This window comes from Prosopis cineraria, unplaced genomic scaffold, assembly GCF_029017545.1.
Source record: "Prosopis cineraria cultivar Desert tree isolate PC_DT_omini unplaced genomic scaffold, ASM2901754v1 PC12, whole genome shotgun sequence".
Taxonomy (NCBI): Eukaryota; Viridiplantae; Streptophyta; class Magnoliopsida; order Fabales; family Fabaceae; genus Prosopis; species Prosopis cineraria.
In genome coordinates, this window is record NW_026555343.1 from 12,641,395 (window position 1) to 12,666,474 (window position 25,080).

Below are 25,080 nucleotides of genomic sequence, written 5' to 3' on the forward strand. Positions count from 1 at the left end.
ATTTCCTGTAGCTGTATATATTCTCCACCAGTGAATGATGTTGTGTGGCTTGGGTGCGAGAAACTTCTCATGATAGGTAAACACAATGGTGAGAGATGATTATAATTAAAACCACTATTCACAGCACGTTTTTAAGAAATTAGGTGTGAGATATCTGCAGGTCAAAATATATCTGTTAGTCAACCTTAGAAGTTTAAATTAGGTTGGAAGACATGAGTAAGAAAGATTATCTGATAAAGCTGAGGGAAAGAGGGAATCGAAAGAGAGGCCTTAATTTGGAAAATGGGTTCCGTGGCAAAAGTGGTAGACGTTGTTCTGTTCTCGTACATGCTCGTAATAGCACTGGTATGTCCATTTATAGAAGCTCAAATCCTTTTCCCACAAACTCTCTACCTCGTTTCCTTGTCCAGCTCAAGAACTGGTACTTCCACGAGTTTTGATCACTATCTGATGAGGGACCAGCCCCATTTCTACGTTGCACTCGTTTGGTTCGAGTTCATCTTTCAATTGCCACTCATTCTTCTCAATCTTTACGCCATTTTGACGGCCAAACCCTGGTTCAAAACCACTTGCTTGATCTACGGCGTTGTATTGTCTTCTGTTATGGTATATATAAGCAACAGTTTTATATATAGTGTGTTCATGCATCTGATCTATATGTAAGATCTGGTTTTTTTTTGATTGTTTTTGTAACCTCTGCGTTCAGGTCCCGACATTATCAGAAATGGTGGGTTCAAAAAGGGCATCTTCTAGGCTATTGACAGTGTACGTCTCTGTCCTGGGTTTAGGAGTGTTAGCTACTCTGCGAGGTTTGCTGTCTCATTCTGAATCTGGCAAGAGCCCTAGAATGTCCACCAAAAAGCGAGTTTGAACGAAGTTGAAGTATTAATTGTTCTCTCTTGTAAGATTTGAAAAGAAGCAACACGATTTGAAAGGAGGGAAGCATTGTACTGTATTGTATGTGAATGATATTTCATGGCCTTTTCTTTTGTTCTGTTGTGTTGATTTCTGGTGTATTAGGTTGTTTGGATTTGTTTAATGAAGTATTTCCCATCTATTCTGAGCTCTATCTAGCACCAAACTTGAAAGGAATTACATTGTTCCATGTCTCAAACCTCGACTGGACTTGTTTGACATAGAAAATGATACGACGAAGACGTCAAATCCCTTGAATTGTGAGCACATTTCAATTTGTTACGTCGCTTTCATGGAGATGACACCCGTTTTTTAAAACCAGGACCGTTCGAAACAGTCACTGCTCAGAGAAGAAAAATGATCTGATTCAACTATTTAACCTGTTATAACAATTGGCCTAGGTTGGTCATCTTGACCTGGGTGGTTCTTGAAAACTCAAAAAAAAAAAAAAAAAACTTGAGTTGAGACTTGTAGTGGTCTGACTGTTTTGATGCTTTTTTTTTATTTAATTATAATTTTTTAATTATTATGTTACCAGTTTAACCATTTTGATTAAACTATAAGAACCATGAATTACTGATTTTTCCAATTTATTATCCGGTATAGTTTTTAAAATATTGGATGACATCAAGAAAAAGATGAATTTGGCAAATATTGAAGCTATCGGACCAAGGGGATGAGTTTTGACACTCGTCATTATAGTGAGACTTGGTCATCAAAAATTAAGCAACATAACAACTGTTGTGAGATTATCTTTATTTTAATTTTTGTACAAGTTAAAATAATAAATTTATTGAGAATATAAAAATAAACTTATATTAAGTCTGAATCGTATGGATAATCCAAATTGTTTAAAACAGATAGTTGTGCAAAAATAAGTTTAAGACAATTTTTAATATTATTTTTAATATTTAAAAGATACACTTTTTAATAACTACATTTAATCCCCATGTGATGCACGAAAATGTTTTGGTATATAACAGATAAAAATGAAAGTAATTATAAAAATTTAAAAATTATTTTAGAGCACTTATAAATTAAAGTAAAATATGTTACCCTTCTCTCTATTTTATCTATGTTTTATTTTTAAAATCTATATAAACCTCTCTTAAAATCAATAGATACAAAATACGAAAATTCCTCCTATTTTTAAGTTTGTATTTTCATCTACCTAATCATTAGTTGACAATTTATATGATCAAAATAATTTTGTTTAATTAAATATAAATGTTATCAAAAAATTATTCACATTACCCCAAAAAAAATTTAAATAATATATTCTTTTAAATTTTTATTCATATTTTAAATTCAGTAGTTATAAAAATTATTTATTTATTATTTTAAAAAATTTAAATATATAAGTTTGCTAAAATAATTTTTCAAACATATATGTAAAAAAAAACTTAATGAAGTATGAATTTAATATAATATGACATCGATAGTCAATATAATTATGAAAAATAGCAATCAGGGACCACTAATAAAAATTTATATCAATTAAGAATTAATTATTATCAAAATTTGGATAAATACTTGTTAATTCAGGTTGGTTTTTATCAACAAGTATCCATTCATATTTTCACAACAACTCATTTTAAATTAACAATAATTCATTTGGATTTGTTTCCCATTTGAGTTTTGACAACAAGTGGTTTTTGGCTGATATAAAATTTGGTTAGTGGTCCTTGATTGCTATTTTTCCTACAATTTATGATTATTTTTATTTATAATTTATAATTTTAACGGTGCTTTGACATTGTACTTTACAATATATAAAATATATATGATATGAGATTCATGTCTTTAATTAAGTCTATTAAAATAATATGCAATATATATATAATAAATAATATATATATATATATATATATAATATTTCATTTAGGAAATTATGAAATATGGGGCCGGCTATTTTATGACAAAATCATTTATTTTTTGAAAAAAAAATCTATTGAAAGGTATAAAATCTATTGTTTCAACAAAATGAAATATAGAGCCTGTTTTTTTTAGTTTATTTCGTGAAAAAATTACTTAGTTTTTATATGTTTGCTTAAAATTTTAAAAATAATCAGAATCTCAAAAAAAAAAGAAAGAATCTTTCTTATTATTTTTAAGAAGCTATTTTAAGTAGTTTTTGAAAATAATCTAATGCTTTAGATCAAGCAAGTGGTCCTTTTCTGGTTGTTTTTGAAAATAATCTGATGTGTTCAAACATCTGATCTCTATGTGTAAGATCCGGTTTTTTCTGGTTGTTTTTGTAATCTGTGCGTTTCAGGTCGCGATACTATCAGAAATGGTGGGTTCAAAAAGGGCATCTTCTAAGCTATTGACATTGTAAGTCTCTGCAGTCATGGGATTCTAAATCTGGCAAGATGCCAAGAATGTCCACCAAAAATCGAGTTCGAATGAAGTTGAAGTAATTGTTCTCTCTTATAAGATTTGAAAAGGTAGGAAGCATTGTATTGTATGTGAATGATATGTCATAGCCTTTTCTTTTGTTCTGTTGTGTTCAAGGTGGTGTGAAGAATATTGGACATCAAAGGCAAAATTATTATAGAGATTTACTGTATTATAATTTATGAATTATACAATTTTCATTAAGATTACGTTTTATATTTGTTTTAATAGCGTCTTGTAAAAAAATCATTTGAATAATTTTTTTTTAAATTTCAAAGCACATGCAAAATCATTTTTGCTTATAATTTTCCCTTGAATGAGTGATAAGATTTTACTAATGGAAAAATAAATAATATTATACTCCCTCCGTTTAAAAATATAAGGCATTTTTAACTGAATCTCACCCCTAATAAAATAAGTACTTACTTTTAATTAACCGTATCTTTTTATATTTATCTTTATTAAACACCCTACAATAAATATGAAATCATTATCAATAAAAATACTTTTTTTAAAATAATAATTATACTTTAAAAGTTTAAAAATACCTTACATTTTTAAACAGAGGGAGTAACATATATTCCCAATATATCATACTACAATTAAGATTATGATATAATTAATTTATAGAAAAAGATTAATAAGTTTTTTATATAAATAAATTTTTTATGAGGACTAAGGCAATTGATTTAATGGCCTTAAGGTTTACACGTCCATGGTTGCGTTCATTTCTGGTGTGGATTGTCTGCTACCTGACACATGTCACATTTGGTGGGGGTGGGCGCCACTTGCCTCAATCATTTTCCGGAGATCACTCAGGTGCTCATCAGTGGGCACCACTTGCCTCAATCATTTTTGGGATCAGACTCAGGTGCTTATCACTCTGAGGAGCACCTCATCAGTATGATGTAATCTGAGCCGTTTAAATATGAATGGTTTTAATTTAAAATATTATTTTATTTTATATTTATTAAAATAAAAAATTATAAAAATTATTAAATTATTTTATTTTTTAATCTGGTTTAGATCTAATTTGAAGGGTCTAATTTAATATTAAAATTTTTATAATTACTATATATTAACTATACAGATGTATTATGTATAGTTCAGATGTAATATGACAATCATAAAAATTTTAATATTAAATTAGACCTTTTAAATTATTTAGACCAAATTAAAAAAAATAATTTATTATTTTTATTTTAATATTTATAAAATAAAAAATATATACTCCCTTCGTTAAAAAATGTAAGGCATTTTTAACCAAATCTTATCCTTCAATAAAGTAGTTATCTACTTTTCAACTAACTTTATCTTTTCATATTTACCTTTATAAAACACCCTACAATAAATATAAAATTATTATCTTTTGAAGAAAAGGTAATGATTACACCTACAAAAACTAAAAATACTTTATATTTTTAAATATTTGATTTTTTAAAAATATTTTATATTTTTTAACAGAAAAAATAATAAGATTTTAAATTTGGACTCACCTGATCAAAACATGAATGGTTTAGGTTGCGTCAGTGATGAACACCGTGGACAGACCCATCCTTTTCCACGTCAAACAAGTCAAGTCGAGGTTTAAGACATGGAATAATGTAATTGCCTTATCGTTTGGTGCTAGATATATAGATTTCAGAAAAGATGGGATAATGATACGATGAAGACGCCAAAGCCCTTAAATCGTTTAAGACATGGCACCTGTTTTTTAAAACCCATATCGGCTTGGACAGTTATACTATGCTTGATAGAAGAGAAAAGTTAGGGGAGAAAAAAAAGTGAGAGAGAAAAAAGTGGGGAGGAAAAATATCATTTTTAATTTTTTTTCTTTTTGACTTTGGCGAGAAAAGTATAGGAGAGACAAAAGTGAGAGGAAGAAAAACATGTTAGACCCACGTATTTTTATTTCTAACCTTAATCTCTAAATATGAGGAGATTTTAGAAAGAAAATTTTATTTTTAAATTTACTCATTAATTTTTTATCATGATATTTTTAGTGTGATTACATTTTGATCATGAACTTTTATTAAACAAATAGTATATTTAATTTTTAAATTAATTAGACAAATATTAATTCCAAATTTTTGAGTTAATTTTCAATTAAGTACCTTATATTTAGTTGTAATTTCCAATTTTAAAATTGTTATATATTTAATAATTTAATAAATAAAATTTTAAATTGGATGAAATAATTTTTTGTTAGTATTGAATGAAATAATTTTTAATTATGTTTTTGTTCATTCAGTAATATATGATAGAAATTATTATATATGTGTGTGTTTTGTGTGTGTTAAAATATTAAATTTTATTATATAAATATTTTTATAAATAATAAGGTTATTATTGTCTTTGTAAAATTAACATTTTTTTTTCTTCTCTTTGTTTTCTCTCACTTAGTCAAGTACAATGAGAGAAAATTATATTCCTTCACTTTTCTGTTCTTTTCATTTTCTCTCCTCACATTTTCTTTTTTTTTAATTTTGTTTTGCGAGCCAAGCACAGCATTAGACTACTTGGAGAAGAAAGTGATTTGGTTCAACTATTTAACCCATTTTAGCAATTGGCCTAAGTTAGTCACTTTGAACCTAGTAGTTCTTGAAAACTCAGAGAAAACCTAAAACTTGTAATGATTTGACCATTTTGACTCATTTTTTCATTTAAATATAATTTTTTTAATTATTATGTCACCAATTTAACTACCAATTTAATTAGTTAAACCATGAGAGCTATAATCAGCTAACTTTTTCAGTTTATTATTTGGTCTAATTTTTAAAACATTGAATCATGCCAAGAAAGGATGAATTTGGCACTTATTAAAGCCATCAGACCAAGGGGATGAGTTTTGATGCTCATAATTATAGCAAGACTTGGTCATCTAAAATTAAGCAACATAACAACTATTGTGAGATTATCTTTATTTTAATTTTTGTACAATTTAAAATAATAAATATATTAAAAATATAAAAATAAAATTATGTTAAGTCTCAATCGCCTAGTTTTAATATGGATAATCAAATTGGATTGATGAGTACCAAAATTTGTTTTCGTTCTTATGGGAGAGTTTTATTCTGTTTCTCTCCACTTTATCTATTAATCAGGGTGCTCTAGCTTTATAGTCTATGTGATCAGAATGCTAAATTTTTTATGTTATAACTAAATTCACAATTATAATTAGTAGTATACAATTATAATTATAAATTAATAATAATAATAATAATGCTCAGATTTAAATTTAATTTAACAGAATTAGACATATAGTTGTACAAAAATAAGTGCAGGACAATTTTTAACATTATTTTTAATATTTAAATAACACACTTTTTTAACAACTAGATTTAATTTCTGTGCGATGCACATGGATATTTTAATATATAAAAGATAAAATAAAAATTATTATAAAAATTTAAAAATTATTTTAGAGCACTTATAATTTAAAGTAAAATATGTTGTCCTATCTATTTTATCTTAATTGCATATATCTCTATGAGATACAAAATACAAATATTGCTCCTATTTTTAAAATTTTTATTTTCATCCACCTAATCATTAGTTGATAGTTAAGTCACATATTTTATATCAAAATAATTTTTTAAATATAAATGTGATCTAAAAATTATTCACATTATCCCCAAAACATTTAAATAGTCTATTCTTTTAAATTTTCATTCACATAAATTTAATAGTTACTCCATCTGTTCAAAAATATAAGGCATTTTTAATTAAATTTTACCCCACAATAAAATACTTACCTACTTTTCAAATAATTCTATCTTTTCATATTTATTCCTATTAAACATCCTCCAATAAATATAAAGTCATTATTAATAGGAGCACTTTTGAAATAAAGACAATAATTATACCTCAAAAAACTAAAAATATTTTACATTTTTTAACATCAAACTTCTCAAAAAATACCTTATATTTTTAAATGGAGGGAGTATAAAATTTATTTTTTATTATTTAAAAAAATTTAAAAATATAAGTTTGCTAAAATAATATTTCAAACATGTATGTAAAAAAACTTAATGAAATATGAATTTAATATAATATGTTTAATGAAATATGAATCTAATACTCCCTTTATTAAAAAATATAAGGCATTTTTAATCAAATCTCACCCCCAATAAAGTAGTTACTTACTTTTAAATTAACCCTATCTTTTCATATGTATTTCTATTAAATATCCTATAATAAATATAAAACCATTCATTAATAAGGATATTTTTAGAAAAAAATAATTATACTTCAAAAGACTAAAAATATCTTATAGTCTTTTAATATTCAACTCCTCAAAAATATCTTATATTTCTGAACGGATGGATTATAATATGAGATAAATTAGTCAATATAATTTATAATTATTTTTATTTATAATTTATAATTTTAATAAAATAATTTTAATTATTTTTATATTATCTTTTTATTTTTTCTACAATTTTTTATCCTATACATATATAATTTAAAATTAATTAATTATTTTATTTATAATTTATTATTTTCAGTAAATTAAATTTTGAAATAAAACTCATGAGGTTATCTATATACGATACTTTGTCTAAGCAAGTTTTTTATTTTTATCACATATATAGCACCTATATCTTACATTCATTGTCAATTTTTACTATGAATCCTAATAGTCTTATAAAATATAAAACTCTTATTATTTTTACGCATTGTCTACAATTTACGATCTTATATATATAAAAATTAACAATAATAAATTATTTTATTTATAATTTTTTATTTTGAGTAAATTAAATTTCAAAATAAAAATCATGAGGTTACCCATATACTTTTTTACTTTGTCTAAATAAATTTTTTTAATTTTATTGCATATCTAACACCTATAATTTTTTTTACTAAGAATCTTACATTCACTATCAATTTTTACTATAAATCCTACATGATCTTTTGAAACATAAAAATATTATTTTTTTACACATTATCTAAATTTTTAAAATTTACAAATGAAAATCTATAGAGCAAAATTTTTTCTCCATATGTAAACAATTTTTGTTAATTAAATTGTAAGTTCTATATTCCCCTCATATTTTCTTTAATGGTATATGCTACGCCCACTTTTCTTTATTATTGGTCTCACATACACTCATTTTTCTTTAAATTTTAAGAAACAATTTCTATTTTGCATTGTGCTACCTTTGTACGTATTAAAAAATATTAATATTTTTTTAATTTCTTACCTCTTACAACTTGAAATATAATGTAGCATATTCTTTTTTTAAAAAAAATTTCATTACCCCATGTATTTATATAGGTTGAATGATAACTTGTTTTATTCTTACAAAAACTATTTTATAATTTGTCACCCTATGATAATGACAAATATATAAAAAAAATTGTTATCCTGTGTTATCCACATATAAATTTGAATTTAAACATGCTTTATTTTATAATTCTTTATTTCAAAATAAAATTTAATTTTGTAAATAATAACTTGCTTTATTTTATATTTTTTTAATCCTTGTGCATAGTAAAAACACAAATAATGTACTCATCTATATTAAGAATATATACATAATTTTTTTATTTTTAATCAAATAACTTAAAACCTTGTTAATCTATAAATTCTAAAATACAAAAAATAATTTATTATTCTAGGACATGTATTATACCCACATTAATTTAAATTTAAATTTAAATTTAAACAATAAAATAATCTATTTTATACCCATTATTTTTACTAAGCAACTTATATCCATGCCAAATTTTACTATGAATCCTCTATTGTCTTTCAAAATATAGAAATTCTATTATTTTTTATACCTTATCGAAATTTTTAACATTTACATAAAGAAATTTGGGTTAAGTTCTAATTTTATCTCTATATTTATTTTTTAAAAGTGCTGAGTACCCTATACTTTTAAATAGGGCAATTTTATCTCTGACTTATTTTTTTAGGAGTAAAAAACCCCTTCGTTAATAAATCGTTAACTCTGCCATTATATACAAACATGACATGTTCGTGGAGCCCACACACAGCGACAAGTAAGACCCTGATCATGTCATTTAATATTAATTTGTCCCTGAACTCTTTTTTTAGGAGTACTGAGCATTCTAAAACTTTTTCTAAGAACATTAGTACATTGAATTAAAATAAAAATTTAATAAATATTGCCAAAATATTAAATATTTTCATATTTAATAATTTAAAATTATTATTTATAAATATTCATTCTTACAAATTACTTTTTAAATATTAAAAACTTAAACTAGCATTTTATAAATTTATAGATGACTTTTTATTTTTATATATCGATCTTCAATTTTCTTTTTAAGATAGTGTCCAAATTGTTATGCTTTTTGTGCCTATCAAAACTCACTTATATTTTTAATATTGGTCAAGTTCATTAATTTTTTTGGTCAATTAATCATTTTCCTTTAAAATATTACATTACCAAATTTAATACTTTTTGTATGTTGCAGTGTTAGAAGTAAAATTAAAAATATAACAATTAAGACCAACAAAATGACAACAAAAGTATTTCTTTAAAAGATATTAGTTATTCCATTAATGTGCTACAAAAAGTTCCTTAATAAGAAAAAATGGAGAGATGAGAAGAAAAATCCCTTCATTAATTTGGAGGTTCATTTCCTTCATTTTTAATACAAAATTTAAAAATATTAAAATATTAAATTGGGTGATGTAATGTTTAAAATAATAATATTTAAATTATTAAATATTAAAAATACTTAATATTTTAACAATATTTATTACATTTTATTAAATATTAAAAATACTTTAGGGTATTCAACATTTTTAAAAAAGAGTTCAGAAGTAAATTAGTATAAAAAGACTGGTCAAAGTCTTACATATCACTTTGTGGGCTCCATGGATATGTCATGTCAGTATAGAATGACAAAGTTAACGGTTTATTAATGGAAGGGTTTTTTTTGCTTTTCAAAAAAATAATTCAGGAGTAAAATTATCTCACTTAAAAGTATAGGCTGCCTAGCACCCTTAAAAAATTAGTACATGAATAAAATTGAACCTTAATCTAATAAATTTTATTAATTAAATGATGGATCTGCATTTACCTCCTTTTTTTTTTGGGAATGGTTAGTCCCGTTTCCACTTTTTTTAAAATTATGGGTCTCACGTCTACAATTTTTTTATCAAAAAATTATCTTTTATTATTTCTTAAATCAAATTTAAACAAGATAAAAAAGCACATGGTTACATCGACAGTGCTTTGACGTTGTACTTTACAATATATATATATATATATATGATTAGGTTAGATTCATATTTTTAATTAAGCCAGTTAAAATAAATAGACCCGCCTTGTAATATATATATATATATATATAATATAATATGTAATATATATATATATAATAAGTAATAAATATATATAATATTTCATTTAAGAAATTATGAAATATAGAACCTGTTTGTTATAATTTATTTTATAATAAAATCCTTTATTTTTTTTAAAAAAAGATATTGAAAGGTATAAAATTCAGAGGCTTATATAGAGATAGCCTATATTACATATGATCAAACCAAGCAAATAACTCAATATTTATTATATTTTATATTATAATTAGTTTATTATATTTGTTAATGATATATCGTTGTATATCAATAATAATATTCCTTGAAAATTTTTAAATTTTCAATGATAAACTTATTGTATATCAATTATAAATTTTTTGTATATCAATATAAACTAGCCATACTTTTAAATTGTTAAAAAGTTTATCCATATTTTTAAGGAATTGCATTTGGTGCTCATCAGTCCTAGGAATGCTCTTGGCCCTCCATTTTAGCCTTATTTGAACCCTACCGTCTATTTAAATTAATTTTTAAATATTTTTAATAGTCTATTTATTAATATAAAAAATTTTAAAAATTTAATATATCTGTTCATTACCAATCTGGTTAGTATAGATTTAATCTATGAATCTAATTTATTAAAAAATTTATAATTTTATAATTTCACTATACAGATAGACTTTATATCGTTCAAGTAAAATTTAAATGACTTAATTTAATATTAAAAAATTTATAAATTTTACAAATTAACTGTTTAAATGTACTCTAAATAGTCCAAATTTAATATTAAATTTTTTATATTTTTTATTTTAATAAATATAATATTAGAAATATTTAAAAATTAATTTAAATAATCGGCAAGGATTAAATAAGGCTAAAATGAAGGGCCAAGATTGCTTTTGACTTGATGAACATTCGATGCTTATCATTATGATGAACACCGAATGCGGACTCTATTTTCTAGGCATAAGATTTTTTCGGGCTAGTGAGCCAATTTGTTCTAAAATTTATTGTTTCAGCAAAATCAATTATAGGGCCTGTTTGTTTCTATTTATTTTATGAAAAAATAATTTATTTTTTATATGTTTATTTAAAATTTTAAAAATAATCAGAATATGAAAAAAAGCATATTTTTGATTATTTTTAAAAAGTTACTTTGAGTAATTTTTAAAAACAATATGATGGTAGATGAGAAATAATGTTTTAAAAGGGGATTTACGAAATATAATAAAATTTTTAAATAAGTAAATAATAAGTCAATTTTATAAAACAAAAATTAAATGACATCATAAAATTTAAAAATAATTAATTAATAATTACTTTTTGACTATTATAACCAAATATAAAAAAATATCTATTTTTTATAAAATTTTTAAAATAAATATATTTTTTTATAAAATCTCTTAACTATTTAAAAATAACTTGTTTTCCAATCTTAAATAAACGTGCTCATGAAAAGTTAAAAACCCTAAAGCAATTTGGCAAAAAAAAAAAAAAAAAAACTAGAGCTAAATATCTACATGTGCAACGTCATCCTTGACCTCGCCTCCAAACTCCAGCGATGTTACTCCTCAACCAATGTTCAGGCTTCAAATCTTCGTTCAATCTCTCAGCTTCTACTCCTCGTCTAGCCTCTCGAGTCGTCCTCGGACTCCTCTCCTTGCATACTAAGTTGTGTTTATGTAGGCGTACGTTAATGAGCTTAAAGCCTATTTAAAACATGTAAAGGCTATTATGTAAAATCATTTAAAAAAACCTACTTAAAAATAAGTTTTTTAAATTAGGCTGGATTTAGGAAAACTCACATTCGATCTATCAAAAAAAGTTTTATATGAGTTTTAAGTTAGGCATAGACGTCTGGCCTATTACATGAGCTTAAGCCAATAAAATCAAAACTTGACATATTCCTTCCCCTATTTATACTATATAAAATTTAGAGTTACGGTTCAATTTTACTCCTATATTTATATTTTAGGAGTGTTAGACACTCTACACGTTTAAATGAGACAATTTTACTGTGAACTATTTTTTTTTTGAAGAGCAAAAAAACCCTAATATTAATGAACTGTTAACTCTACTATCATATGCTAATGTGGCATGTGTGTGGAGCCCACGCATAATAATAGGTAAGATTCTGATTGTATCTTTAGTGGCAATTTGCTTTCAAACTCTTTCCAAAAGTACTGAGTATCTAAAATCTTTTTTTAAGAGTATTGAATACCTTAAAGTCTTATTAAAAATTTTTAATAAATATTTCAAAATATTAAATATTTTCATATTTAATAATTTAAATATTCATTCAAAATTTATAAATTATATTTTAAATATTAACAACTCAAACTAGTATTTTATAAATTTATAGATGACTTTTTATTTTTTATATATTGATCTTTGATTTTCTTTTCGAGACAGTGCCCAAATCATTACACTTTTTGTACTTTTTGAAACTTACTTATATTTTTAATATTAGTTAAGTTCCTAAATTTTTTTGATTGACTAACAATCTTCCTTTAAAATATTGCACTACTCAAATTTAATATTCTCTATATGTTGCAATATTAGAAGTAAAATTAGAAATATGACAATTAAGACCAACAAAATGACAACAAAAATATTTATTTAAAAGATATCACTTATTCCATTAATGTGTTATAAAAAAAGTTAATTAACAAAAAAAAATGGAGAGATGAGAAGAAAAAATCCCTTCATTAATTTAGAAGTTCATTCCCTTTATTTTTAATACAAAGTTACAAAATATTAAAAATATTAAATTAGGTGGTGTAATGTTTTAAATAATAATATTTAAATTATTAAATATTAAAATACTCAATATTTTTATAATATTTATTAAATTTTATTTTAACATGACTTCAGAATGTACAGTACTCCTGAAAAAAGACTTTAGATGCTCAACGTTCTTGAAAAAAGAGTTCAAGCGCAAATTAGCATAAAAAAACATGGTCAAAATCTTACATGTCACTGTGGGTGGGTTCTACATACATGCCACATCAGCATATAATGATAGAGTTAATGGTTCATTAACAAAGGGGGTGTTTTGCCCCTCAAAAAAATAGTTCAGGGGTAAAATTGTCTCACTTAAGAGTATAGAATGTTTAACACTCCTAAAAATAAGTACAGAAAAAAAATTGGACCTTAATGTTAAAATTTGTAGGATATATTATTATGCTAAACATGCTCCCTCTTTCCCCTACATATAAGAAGTTTTCTATAACTTTTTTTATTCATAAATATAAGAGATTGTTAGCATATTTTTTTAATAAATAGACTATTATACCCTTATTACGTTGGAGAAGCAAAAAAATAAATACTCATAAATTTACTTTTAAAAAAATTATTTTTTATTTATAATAATTAAGGATAAAATTAAATTATTACTGTATTTTTAAATAAATAATCAAATATCTTATATGTAACGGTCGAGTAGTAACATATAATGCATCATATTCCTTGCAGGTTGTTTTTACTTTTTTAAGAAAGGAAAAAGAGATACCTATTCTCATTTAGATTTTGAAATTTGGAGGGGAGGAAAGAAGATGGAACATCCCATTCTCTTTTCCTCCGAATTTGGAAGGTTTTGGAGGGGAGGGTTGCATTTTAATTATATTTTAAAAAAATCATAATCCATTCTCTTTCTTTCTAGCTAGGCAAACAAAAGGTTATTCAGATATCTTTCCGTCTTCCTCTAACTTTCTTCAGGACTAGAGATCGTTTAGTTACATCTTCTTACTAGCACCCAAACATGATTTTTTACTACTCTTTTGATGAAATGTCACATCAACTTTTGTCTTCTAATTACATGATCATTATGTATCTTATTTGAGAGAATTTCAATTAAGAATTGTATAAGAGACTTACTTATTACTAAGTCTCAAAAAATTTTAAAATTATAGTCTAGTTTGGGGAAGAAAAGTTAAAATAATTTCAATAGTAAAAAAATTAAAATACCCTTTATTTGTTATGTAAAATTACTATTTATTAATTTTTTTACTTTGCTTGTTAATTTATTAATGAGTTGTAAATTACATGAGTTGACATGTTAATACTTATATAAAACTTGACATCAATTGTTCAATCATAAACAGTAACATCAATTGTTAAATTACTAATTTTACTTGTTAATTTATTAATATCAATTGTAAATTACTAACAGATCTTGTAATTTATAATTGATGTTAATAAATTAATAAGTAAAGTTAGCAAATTAATAATTGATGTTACTGATTGTCTGACAAAGAGATGCAATTTACAAGTAATATTAATAAATTAACAAGTGAAGTAAAAAAATTATTAGTAATTCTGTATAATAAGTGAAGTTTATTTTAATCTTTTCACCGTTGAAATTATTTTAACTTTTTTTCTTTGGATTTAACTGAAATTTTAAAAATTTTTGAATACTACCATAAATTAAGTCTCTTCTCTAATCTGTAACTAAAATTTTTCGATCTTATTTATTATATGATCACATATCCATCTCTATATCGTTATCTCTATAACCCCCATTTTACGCTCATGTTGTCTCTTCAACGCCCCATGTTCCCTGCCATAGAAGATTCTCATCATGTTCACTGCCATACAAGATTCTTGGCTTTATATAATGGTTATATAAAATTTTGTTTAAGATTTTCAAGGACTTCGCAATCACAAAGAACATCTGATACTTTCTTACATTTCATCCACCCTGCTTGTATTTTATGCATAACATTAATTATAATCAGTTTCACCATATTTTGTAGAATCGATCCCATGTATTTAAACTTTGTAACTAGTGGTATCGTCTATTCTTCGGTGATTAATTCCAGATCATTTCTAGCTTGTCTTTTAATAAGTTTGCAATGCATATAGCCATCTTACTTCTACACAAGCAAAAACCAACCATATTATCATTAAATTTAATTATATTTTAAAAATATATACTACATGCTAAGTGTATAATAAGTTATATATTTTGATAATATACAATTTTTATTTCTCAAAAAAGCAAAATATACCCCCGAGTCCATCCCACTTGACATCATCTTATTAAAATTAAGTGACGTCATTTTATGAAATTTTGAAGCCAAGTGAGACAAACCTTGATGCAATGTAGCTTTTTGACTAACTCTCACCAAAATTAAAGTAATTTAGTTAGAATAATAAAATTATCTTAAATATACATTATTTTTTAATTTTTTTTCTTGAATTTAAAAAAGAGTTATTTCATATACGAGGAGTGTTTTCTTGAAAATTGAATTACTGCACTTCTTTCTATAATTTGTTGGAGAGTATTTTTGAAATTGTATATCAAATGTTATAAAAACCAAAAGAAAGTGACTTAGATAAAAAAGAAAAAGGGAGTTCAAGGGAAAATAGCATTTGCTAGTTCCTTATAAAGAATAAGTTTTCAAAATGATGTATATATAAGTTTCAAGGTTCTTAATTATTAAAATAAAAAAAAAAACAAATAACAGTGCTTCCATTTACTCGACAATATAACACGATTATAAAACTTGAAACGGGGGTTATAAGCATAATTGAGTTATATATGAATCTTAAAAACTATAATATGTGTTGTAATTTATAAAAATAATTTTAAATGTAATATAATTTTTAGTTATAAATTTGACAAAATTAATTGTAAATTGAGTAAATTGATTACATCATCTCGTCACTTGTCATCATCTTACTAAACTTGAATGACGTATAATTTTGTGAATGTTTGGAGTCCAAGTGAAAAAGTTGACGAAAGACAAGTCCTTGAAGCCACCATGAAATGTACATGGCCTTTAAAAGTAACAATTATTAACTTGTTATCTAGTCAAGATAAAAGATCTTTCAAAGAGGATGAAAAAGAGGAGCCAATGATAATCTCAAAAGGAGAACTCAATATCAATCTTTACAATTTAAAAAAATTAATTATTTAATCCTTATAATTTTAACTAAATTAAAACTTATCTCTAAACTTTAATCGATACAATTTTGTCCCAATGATTTTATTTATTTAAAATGTTGTCCCTATATTTATGAAAATACAATTATAAAAAATAAAGTTATAATAACTAAGTTATATTGAGTTAAAGTTTAGAAACTAAGTTATAATAAAATTTAAAGTATAGAGACTAAATAATTAATTTTTCCTTCAATTTATCATGAAGCATTATTATACCCTAAGCTTAAAAAGTGATACAAATCTTATAGAATCCTTAATAACTAAATGCAAATATGGTAGAATAATTTAATGTAGCATTTGGATGATGGATTTGAATTTAGATTTGTAATCTCACATTTAAACTCTGTATATTTAAAATCCTTTATTGAGATAATGTAAGAAAAAAAATTAAAGATAAAATTGATTTCTTAAAAATGACCTTGAAGTTTTGGCTCATAATTTTAGAAGTATTGGATATGTATTGAAAATAATTTTTCAAAATCATTTGATGCTTTATGAATACATATCAAAAAGTATCAGTTAGTATTGATATTAGACACAATACCAATACAAATACATGAGGCAATTTGAAGTGCTTCATAGAGTAAGAGAGGCACTAATAATGAAAATGTCCAAAAAATGAAAGGGTTAAAGTAGTTAAAATTTTAAATAATTAAGATATAAAAAGAATTTGAAATCATAAAGAAGTTATAATTAAATAATTTTAAATGTAATATAATTTTGTGTTATAAATTTGAAAAAATTAATTATAAATTGATTACATCATGTCATCACTTATCATCATCTTACTAAACTTAAATGACGTATAATTTTGTGAACGTTTGAAGTCAAGTGAGAAAGTTGACGAAAGACAAGTCCTTAAAGCCACCACGAAATGTACATAGCTTTTAAAAGTAACAATTCTTAACTTCTTGTGCAGTCAAGGCAAAAGATCTTTCAAAGAGGGTGAAAAAGAGAACCAATAGTCTTAAAAGAGAACTCAATATCAATATTTATTCAATTTAAAAAAATAATTATTTGATCTATATAGTTTTAATTGAGTTTTTAAACTTTAACTTAATACAACTCAATCCTGATAATTTTATCTATTTAAAATGTTGTCCCTATATTTTAGAAAATAAAATTATAAAAAATAAAGTTATAAAGATTAAGTTATACCAAGTTAAAGTTTAAGAATTGAGTTATAATGGAATTAAAAGTATAAGGATCAAATGCAAGTATCATAAAATATGATAGAATCCTTAATAATTAAATGCAAATATCATAAAATAATTTAAAGTAGTGTTTGGATTGATGAATTTAAATTTAAATTATAAATTTAGAATCTCACATTAAAAATGCGTATATTTAAAATCTTTTGTTGAGACAGTGTAAAAAAATTTTGAAGGTAAAAGAAAGACAAGCTGTGTTTCAAAGAAGAAACAAAAGATTGGGAGCAACAAATTTATCTTGTTTTTTAACTGGTAAAAGACGAGAACGAGACATTAGAGGAGAGGTGAGATCTATGTTACACACATATAATACGTGGATCTGATATGATAACTTGATATCCGAGCGCACACACATATTTATAAAAAATACATAAAAATATTTAGAATATAAAGTCAATTAAAAAAAATCTAAACTAGTATACTTATATTGTTCTTTATAGTAATATCAAATAAAATATAATCATTAATTATACTTTTATTTTATTTATATGCCTAATTGCCGTGTACCTAGTCCTTGCTTAAGGTTTATATGCAAAAAAATAACATTCCCACTTCTTATAGTTAGGAAAATATAATCTTTATCTTTTTATCATAATATCATATGTTAGGAATGAAAAGATTAATATCATAATATTTAATAAAATTTAATTTTTGAAAAATAACCTTGAAGTTTTGGCTAGTAATTTAGAAATGTCGAATATATATTGAAAATTATTTTTTTAAAAAAATTATCTAATACTTTATTGATACGTATTGAAGAAGTATCAGCTAGTATTGGTATCAAATGCAATGCCAATATGAATACATGAAGCAATTTGAAGTGCTTCATCAAGTAATAGAGGCACTGATAATGAAAACAAGCAAAAGGTTTAAAAGCAGCTAAAATTACAAATAACAAAAGTCTAAAAGGAATTTGAAATAAAAAAAAAATATACCAAAATATGAATTTATATTTAAAATAAATCCAAATACATAAAATTTTATATATCTAAATAAAAGACTTGATTCAAATTTAAATTCAAATTTTTATACATCCAAGCATAATATGTTTTATTTATAAGATAGAGAGAATATTTATTTTAATTCTATTCATAAAGTACCTCAATAATTATTGTATATATTTTTATTAATAATGAATAATGTTAAAAAGTTATTAATTGCTCACACACGAGCGAGCGCGAGAGAGCGAGAGAGAGAGAGAGAGAGAGAGAGAGAGAGAGAGAGAGAGAGAGATCATCCTTACCACGGAATTCTACTTTTGTTTTTGACCAGTGTTACAACGGAATTCAGTAAAACCGATTAAGGAAAAGTAAAGGAAAGAGAAGCAATATAAATACTCCCTCCCTTTTTATTTATATAAAAAAAATTACCGCTTTTATTTATTTTTTTATATAAATAAAATCACATATTTTAATAAACATTTATTATACATTTTTGAAATCGTCCCTCATAATCTACATTAATAAAAAATAATTAATACATATTTATGTTAATTAATATGGGTATTTTAGTTTAATTTTTTTATTTTCAAACATAATTATTATAATAAATTAATTTTTTTAAACTGTGTAATATAATTTTTTTTTATATTTAGAAACAGAGGGAGTAAGAAATATCACGGAACAGTAAAGGACAATAATATCATTAACAATTTCTCACAAGACAATTTATCACACATGCATGGTCTTTTGTCCAAACTGCCAACTACAACCAATACTTACATGGCACTAAACAAACATTTTATGATAACGAACAAATCTTGAGAACAATTTTTAAGCATCTGCCAACAAGTTCTTTCAGAAAAATCAGTTTTTTTTATCCAAGAACTTGACAACAAACACTTGAAAAATTTTACCCAGAGTTTTAGTTCTCATAAGAAATCCTTTTGCACACAATTCATGATCATGAGCAATGGCCACTACACAGACTGTTGTCCTAAATTTTGGAATCCCACAATTGCAAGAGTCACAAGGGATGCATAAACTGCATTTGGTAGCCTTTGCACTACCTTCCCAACACCTGGGACACCTTCAGTAGACCTCTTTGTTGCTACTGCAACTGCTGGTGCTACAACCAAAGTGATGATAAGCCCTTGACTTACGACCGTGAATGTGTCCCCGGTCATCCGCTTAATGAATATGTAGAACTCCTCACAGTCTATTGCCCCATCAAGATTGATATCACATTCCTGCAAGTTGTTATGAAATGACATGACATGACATGAAGTTCTTTGATTACTTGCAGATGATTATCATGTATAAGGAAAGCTTCTAATTGTAACTGAAGCCATTGACACTTGAAAGCCTCATCAGAAAAGCATTTGCATAACCAAATTTGGATGTATTGTATTATTTATCACTCATCTCTTTGCATTGAAAATGTAGTTGAGAAAAAAAATAGGTTAGGAGCTATCATGACAGGGCATATGTGACCAATCTGGTTTTGTTACTCGATTAAAAAAAATCAGACAAGGAAGCATTTGCATCACTCTTGAAGTGAGAAAAGCCTCACATCAGTATATCAATATGAACTAAATTAAGAAAAGATGACATTATATTTCTAGTCAGCTTCAAATTGACAAGAAAAACTGATAAGAATGCCAAATTTAATGAACAGTAAATCACTTTAAAGCTGACAAGAAGCACTATATTTCAGACAAACCTCAGTCACTTCAATTTCAAGTTTGGATACGTTCTGCTCCAAGAGTAATATTGGGTGTTTCTATAATTAGATTTGTGTTTATTGTAGTAGTGACCTTCTTAGCTAGATTCAATCATCTTTGCATTAGAAGTCTGAATTCTAGATGCCTTTAACATGATTAATTTCATCACAAGATATTCCCTTTCTGTTGAGCTTGACCCAAAAAAAAAAAAAGGAAAAAAAAAAGTGAACCCTTTTTCCTAACAGAATGGTCTACTCTTCTCACATTCTGGGACATTTTAGCTTCTAAACAAACAGGCTTTTGAAAGATAATGATTTTTAATGTAGAAGCAGTATGGGAAAGAAAAGATAGTGAGAGAAGGAAAGAAACTGATATTTTATGCAATCTCAAAAAATACTGATTTACAAGCCTAATGCCCTAGGCCTCACACAGGTAAAACAAAGCATGTCTAAAAAGGGCCTTCCATTCCTTTTAGAATGGCCAACAATTTCACTAAATTAAGAAAATTTCAGTAGCTTTGATTTCCTTTACAAGACAGAATTTTACTTCTTCCTAGCGAAGCCCTTATGTGCTACCTCTTTCTATCAGTCTTTAAAAATAAATAACTTCCTCGCTCAGATAAACTCAAAGCTGGATGTATCCTAAAATATTTATTTGAACATATGAATCCTTACAAGGTAATTACCTAACTTAAAAGGCCAAAGAGATGAATAAGTTCAGTCATCAAAAGTACAATATCATCACTGGCTCTGGTTGACTAAAGAATATGTAATTATACCTGTGAATGACGGTAAAGTTCCCCAAATTTGTCATCCTCAACTGGATTTTTGGGACTACAATCTAAAACTTAAGCTATAATGATTCAAAAATCTTATATACAATATTCATCATGCTTTTAGGTCATGAGAAGATCATGAAACAGTATGTGCTAACATGTGCCTCCAGTCTCAGACACACAATGCTTAACCAAATTATCCCCACCCCAAGATTCTGGATCCTCAAATTTCCTATCAAAAAGGAAAAAAGGTGCCCAGAAGAATACAACTGAAACTTCTAAGATATCAGCGCTATTTAAATTGTACACCTGACATTCCTTTTTTATTTTTCCTTTTTTTTTTACTCATTTTAATAAAATTACTGATACTTTCAGGTGACCTTAGCGAAATTGAAAGTGAAAGGGTGAAGAGAAGGAGTCAAAGTGGGGAGCGAAGCAGATGGATCACCCTGTCATGAAATTTTTTTTAAACACATACAGAGCATTAGATGGCTGAAAAACAGAGTACCAGGCCCAGCACATAGATCCAGTACCACTTGGCAGTGCTTTCATATATGTAAATTAAAATACCTCACAGTTTTGTCGCAGCATCACACAGAAAATGTACCTGAATGACTTCTCTGACTTTGTCTTTTGATGGAGGATCAAAATGTGGACCAGGCAAATACTTATTGAGATCACTACAACATACAAACAGCTCAACTTTAGAAGGTATTACAGAATTTTGTCAACTAAACTAGAATACTTGTTGAGAGAACAATTAGTTAATTAGTCTAATTTCCTAAGTAGCCCAAGTGATTAGATGCTATAATTTGATTAGACTCGCTCTTGGCCAAGCTTAGCCAATTGGTAAAGTTGTTAGTGGGCTAGCCCCTGTCTATAAAAAGGGCATCTAGATAAGCACAGTTCTTTGTCTGGTGGATCAGTGTTTTCCTCTCTTTTTCATTAATGTTAGTATTCATTTTTTCAGTTAACTTTGTGTATGGCCATCTGATACATAAACAGTGCTAAAGAAAATTACGAAAATGTCTTACTTGTAAACAAGTAAAACAGCAATATACAGATCTTCAAATGTCAAATGAGCCTTTTCTGCTTGATTCATGAGACGTTCAAAAACTCGATCCGTTATCTTCCTTATTTGTCTGTGCCTCCACTCCTTACCTGAGTAAAGTGTCAACATAGTCACAAAACCATGGGCATTACATATCACAACTTTTTCAAAGTAAAGCATCTTCGACTTAAAATAGAAAAAGAATATTAGGAGTGCAATGATCAAATGATGGTATAGCTTATGAAACCAGTGTTTGGTTCTCTTGTTCTCTCTTTTATATCAGTAAATAAATGCTGGAAAAGGATATGTGACATGCAAGTTTAAAAATAAACTCCAGATTAATTTTCAGCAGAAACTAATTATAAAACTTGGTTCTCTGATTAAAGTAACTTTCTGTTGCTTTGCAGTCAATACTTCAGAATATTCCATACTAAACACCCTATGGCACATAACCCATCATGCAGAAAAAGGAAAAATACAAAAACAGAACTGAATCTGTAATTTCTAATCAATCAGCACAAAGAAAGTTACCATAAATTAGCAGAACAAAACAGAGGACTGACAAAACTTCAAGAATCAGGTAATTAATAAGCACTAACATGTCTTTACACATCCAAGGCATTTATTTATATATAAAAAAATTTTCAGGACTTCATTTCAACCATTTATTCTTCCGTCAATGATCCTGAAATCTCAGAACCGAAGGAGAATCCACGGCAAATAGGAGTAACAGCAATCAACAAAGAGAAAATCCAAAGAGAAAAAAAAAAAAAAAACACTTCACGAATCCCTGAGTCTGGGAGAGTGGTTGTAAAAGACTTCAAACGAAACCAAAAAGATTAAAAAGAAGAATCGAATTGAGAAGATAAGCAAGTACCCTGAAGCCTGCCCAAGACTTGCCCCATGACGAAAAACTCGGGTTTGGAGGGTTGAAGATAAGGTCAAAAGTTGAAGGTTCTGAGAAAGAGGACCCAAGGCTTACTGATATTTTACAGTCTGATCATGTGAAATCGATCTATAATTGGGAGAACCGTCACATCACAAATTTGTACATATTTTCAAAAGAAAAATTTATCGGTTCCTTGAACGAAAGGACCCAAATTTGTAAACTGGAGATATCTAAACTCGTCTCGTCTCCGCCAAGCCACCCATTGCATCGATCCGCAATGATCGGACAAATCAATGGGAAAAAATATAAATAAAAAATGGTTTAAATCCAAAAGCACAATAAATTAAATAGAATGGAGCAGGGGTGTCTTTTTGTTAGGTTCCATCTTTACCCTGAGCTACTGCTTGATACGAGCATCTATGTCAAAACAAATTCAGACTTAGTGGGTCACGTTTAAAGCCGGCCAATAACATAGTGTTTGCGAGTTTTTTTTTTTTTTTTTTCCTTTTGTAATAAAATGGGGTGAAATAATTAAAAGTTTATACTATTGTTTAAGAGAATTTTTTAAAAGAATATAAAATGATTTAGAATCACCTTTCGAGTCATCTTTAATTATTTTAAACCCATTTTTTTAACTCCTGTTCGAGAGTTGAGGATAGGATGTCATAATATCAATAACATAATTATATTTAATATAAATTTATTAATTTTATAATAATTCTTGAATAATGATAATGATTAAATAAAACTATTCATTCTTTGAGTTAAGGGGTCAAAAATATTTTTGAAGTGCATATGAAGGATTACAAATAATCTTAAATTTAATTATAGGTCATTTTATATCCCTCAATTTTAAAAAATAATTGCTCTGTTATCCTAATGTTAACTTATTGTTATGTGGGTCTCACATATGAATTTTTTAATGTTTGTTTATTATAACATATGGCTTGTGGGTCCTATATTATTTTTTTAATAGGTTAAGGGTTAATTTTATTTTTGAAGTGTATATAAAAAATAAAAAATGACCCTAAACTCAATTTATGATCAATTTTATCTATCAATTACTAAGATTTTCAAATTTATTACCGTGCCATTTTTTCATTTATTTTCTTTATTAATGGGGTTCATTTTAAATTTTTTAATACTTTATTATAAAATATTTAACTGGATCCCACCAATTATTTTTTTAATATTTTTGACTTTTAACACATATTCTTTTGATAAAACTCTTAAATAATTAAAATTTTTCATTCCATTTCATTCTATCTCATTTCATTTTATTAATGATAATTTTTTAATATACTCTCTCCGTTAAAAATGTAAGGCATTTTTTGAGTAGTTAAATATTAAAAAATGTAAGACATTTTTAATCTTTTTAAATATAATCATTGTTTTTTTTTTCAAAAGTGCTTCTATTGATAATGACTTTATATTTATTATAGGGTGTTTAATAAGGATAAATATAAAAAAATAAAATTAATTAAAAAGTAGGTAATTATTTTATTAAAAATAAAATTTAATTAAAAATATTTTATATTTTTAAATGGAGGAAGTATACTCTCAAACATATCTTGAGAGTCAAGCCTCTCAGATCTCTTTAGGCGCTATATTTTTAAAAAACAAGCTTAGAAAACTGGGGTCTTGTGCATAAAAATTTAAAAAGCTTGAAGGCCTAGATGTTCTAAGCCCATTAAAAATAAGGTCAAGCTCAAGCTAGCTTGTAAGCTCATTAAATATGTCAATTCTGTTGATATTGCAAAATAATATGGTTAAATTGCTTGATTATTTTAATTTTTAATTAATATATGAAAATCACAAGTATGTTAAATTGCATATTAGCATAATTAAAAATTAAAATAGAAAAAAAAAGGAATTGTGGGTTTCCAAACCTGGCTTTGCTCTCTGTCAACAAACATTGGACTTGAGAAAC

General features: G+C 25.8%; 2 protein-coding genes across 2 annotated transcripts; one reads left to right on the top strand and one right to left on the bottom strand.

Annotated features, from left to right (window-relative positions):
* Positions 1 to 245: 245 nt before the first annotated feature.
* Positions 246 to 1,057, top strand: LOC129287475 (uncharacterized). Its single transcript, XM_054923640.1, has 2 exons — positions 246 to 606; positions 707 to 1,057. Exons 1-2 carry the CDS (start codon positions 283 to 285, stop codon positions 869 to 871), a joined length of 489 nt encoding a protein of 162 aa, XP_054779615.1. The 5' UTR covers positions 246 to 282; the 3' UTR covers positions 872 to 1,057.
* An 18,336-nt stretch (positions 1,058 to 19,393) lies between these two features.
* LOC129288930 (uncharacterized) lies at positions 19,394 to 23,410 on the bottom strand. Its single transcript, XM_054925746.1, has 4 exons — positions 23,139 to 23,410; positions 22,245 to 22,371; positions 21,818 to 21,890; positions 19,394 to 19,961 (listed from the first exon to the last, which is right to left on the bottom strand). The coding sequence occupies exons 1-4, from the start codon at positions 23,164 to 23,166 to the stop codon at positions 19,692 to 19,694; spliced, it is 498 nt and encodes a 165-aa protein (XP_054781721.1). The 5' UTR covers positions 23,167 to 23,410; the 3' UTR covers positions 19,394 to 19,691.
* Positions 23,411 to 25,080: the final 1,670 nt, after the last annotated feature.

Coding starts and splice junctions, on each gene's coding strand:
- LOC129287475 (XM_054923640.1), top strand. CDS start 283: ATGGGTTCCGTGGCAAAAGTGGTAGACGTTGTTCTGTTCTCGTACATG. Junction 607..706: donor TTGTATTGTCTTCTGTTATG/GTATATATAAGC, acceptor CTCTGCGTTCAG/GTCCCGACATTATCAGAAAT.
- LOC129288930 (XM_054925746.1), bottom strand. CDS start 23,166: ATGGGGCAAGTCTTGGGCAGGCTTCAGG. Junction 22,372..23,138: donor AGTCTTGGGCAGGCTTCAGG/GTACTTGCTTAT, acceptor CACTTTACTCAG/GTAAGGAGTGGAGGCACAGA. Junction 21,891..22,244: donor GCTGTTTTACTTGTTTACAA/GTAAGACATTTT, acceptor TGTATGTTGTAG/TGATCTCAATAAGTATTTGC.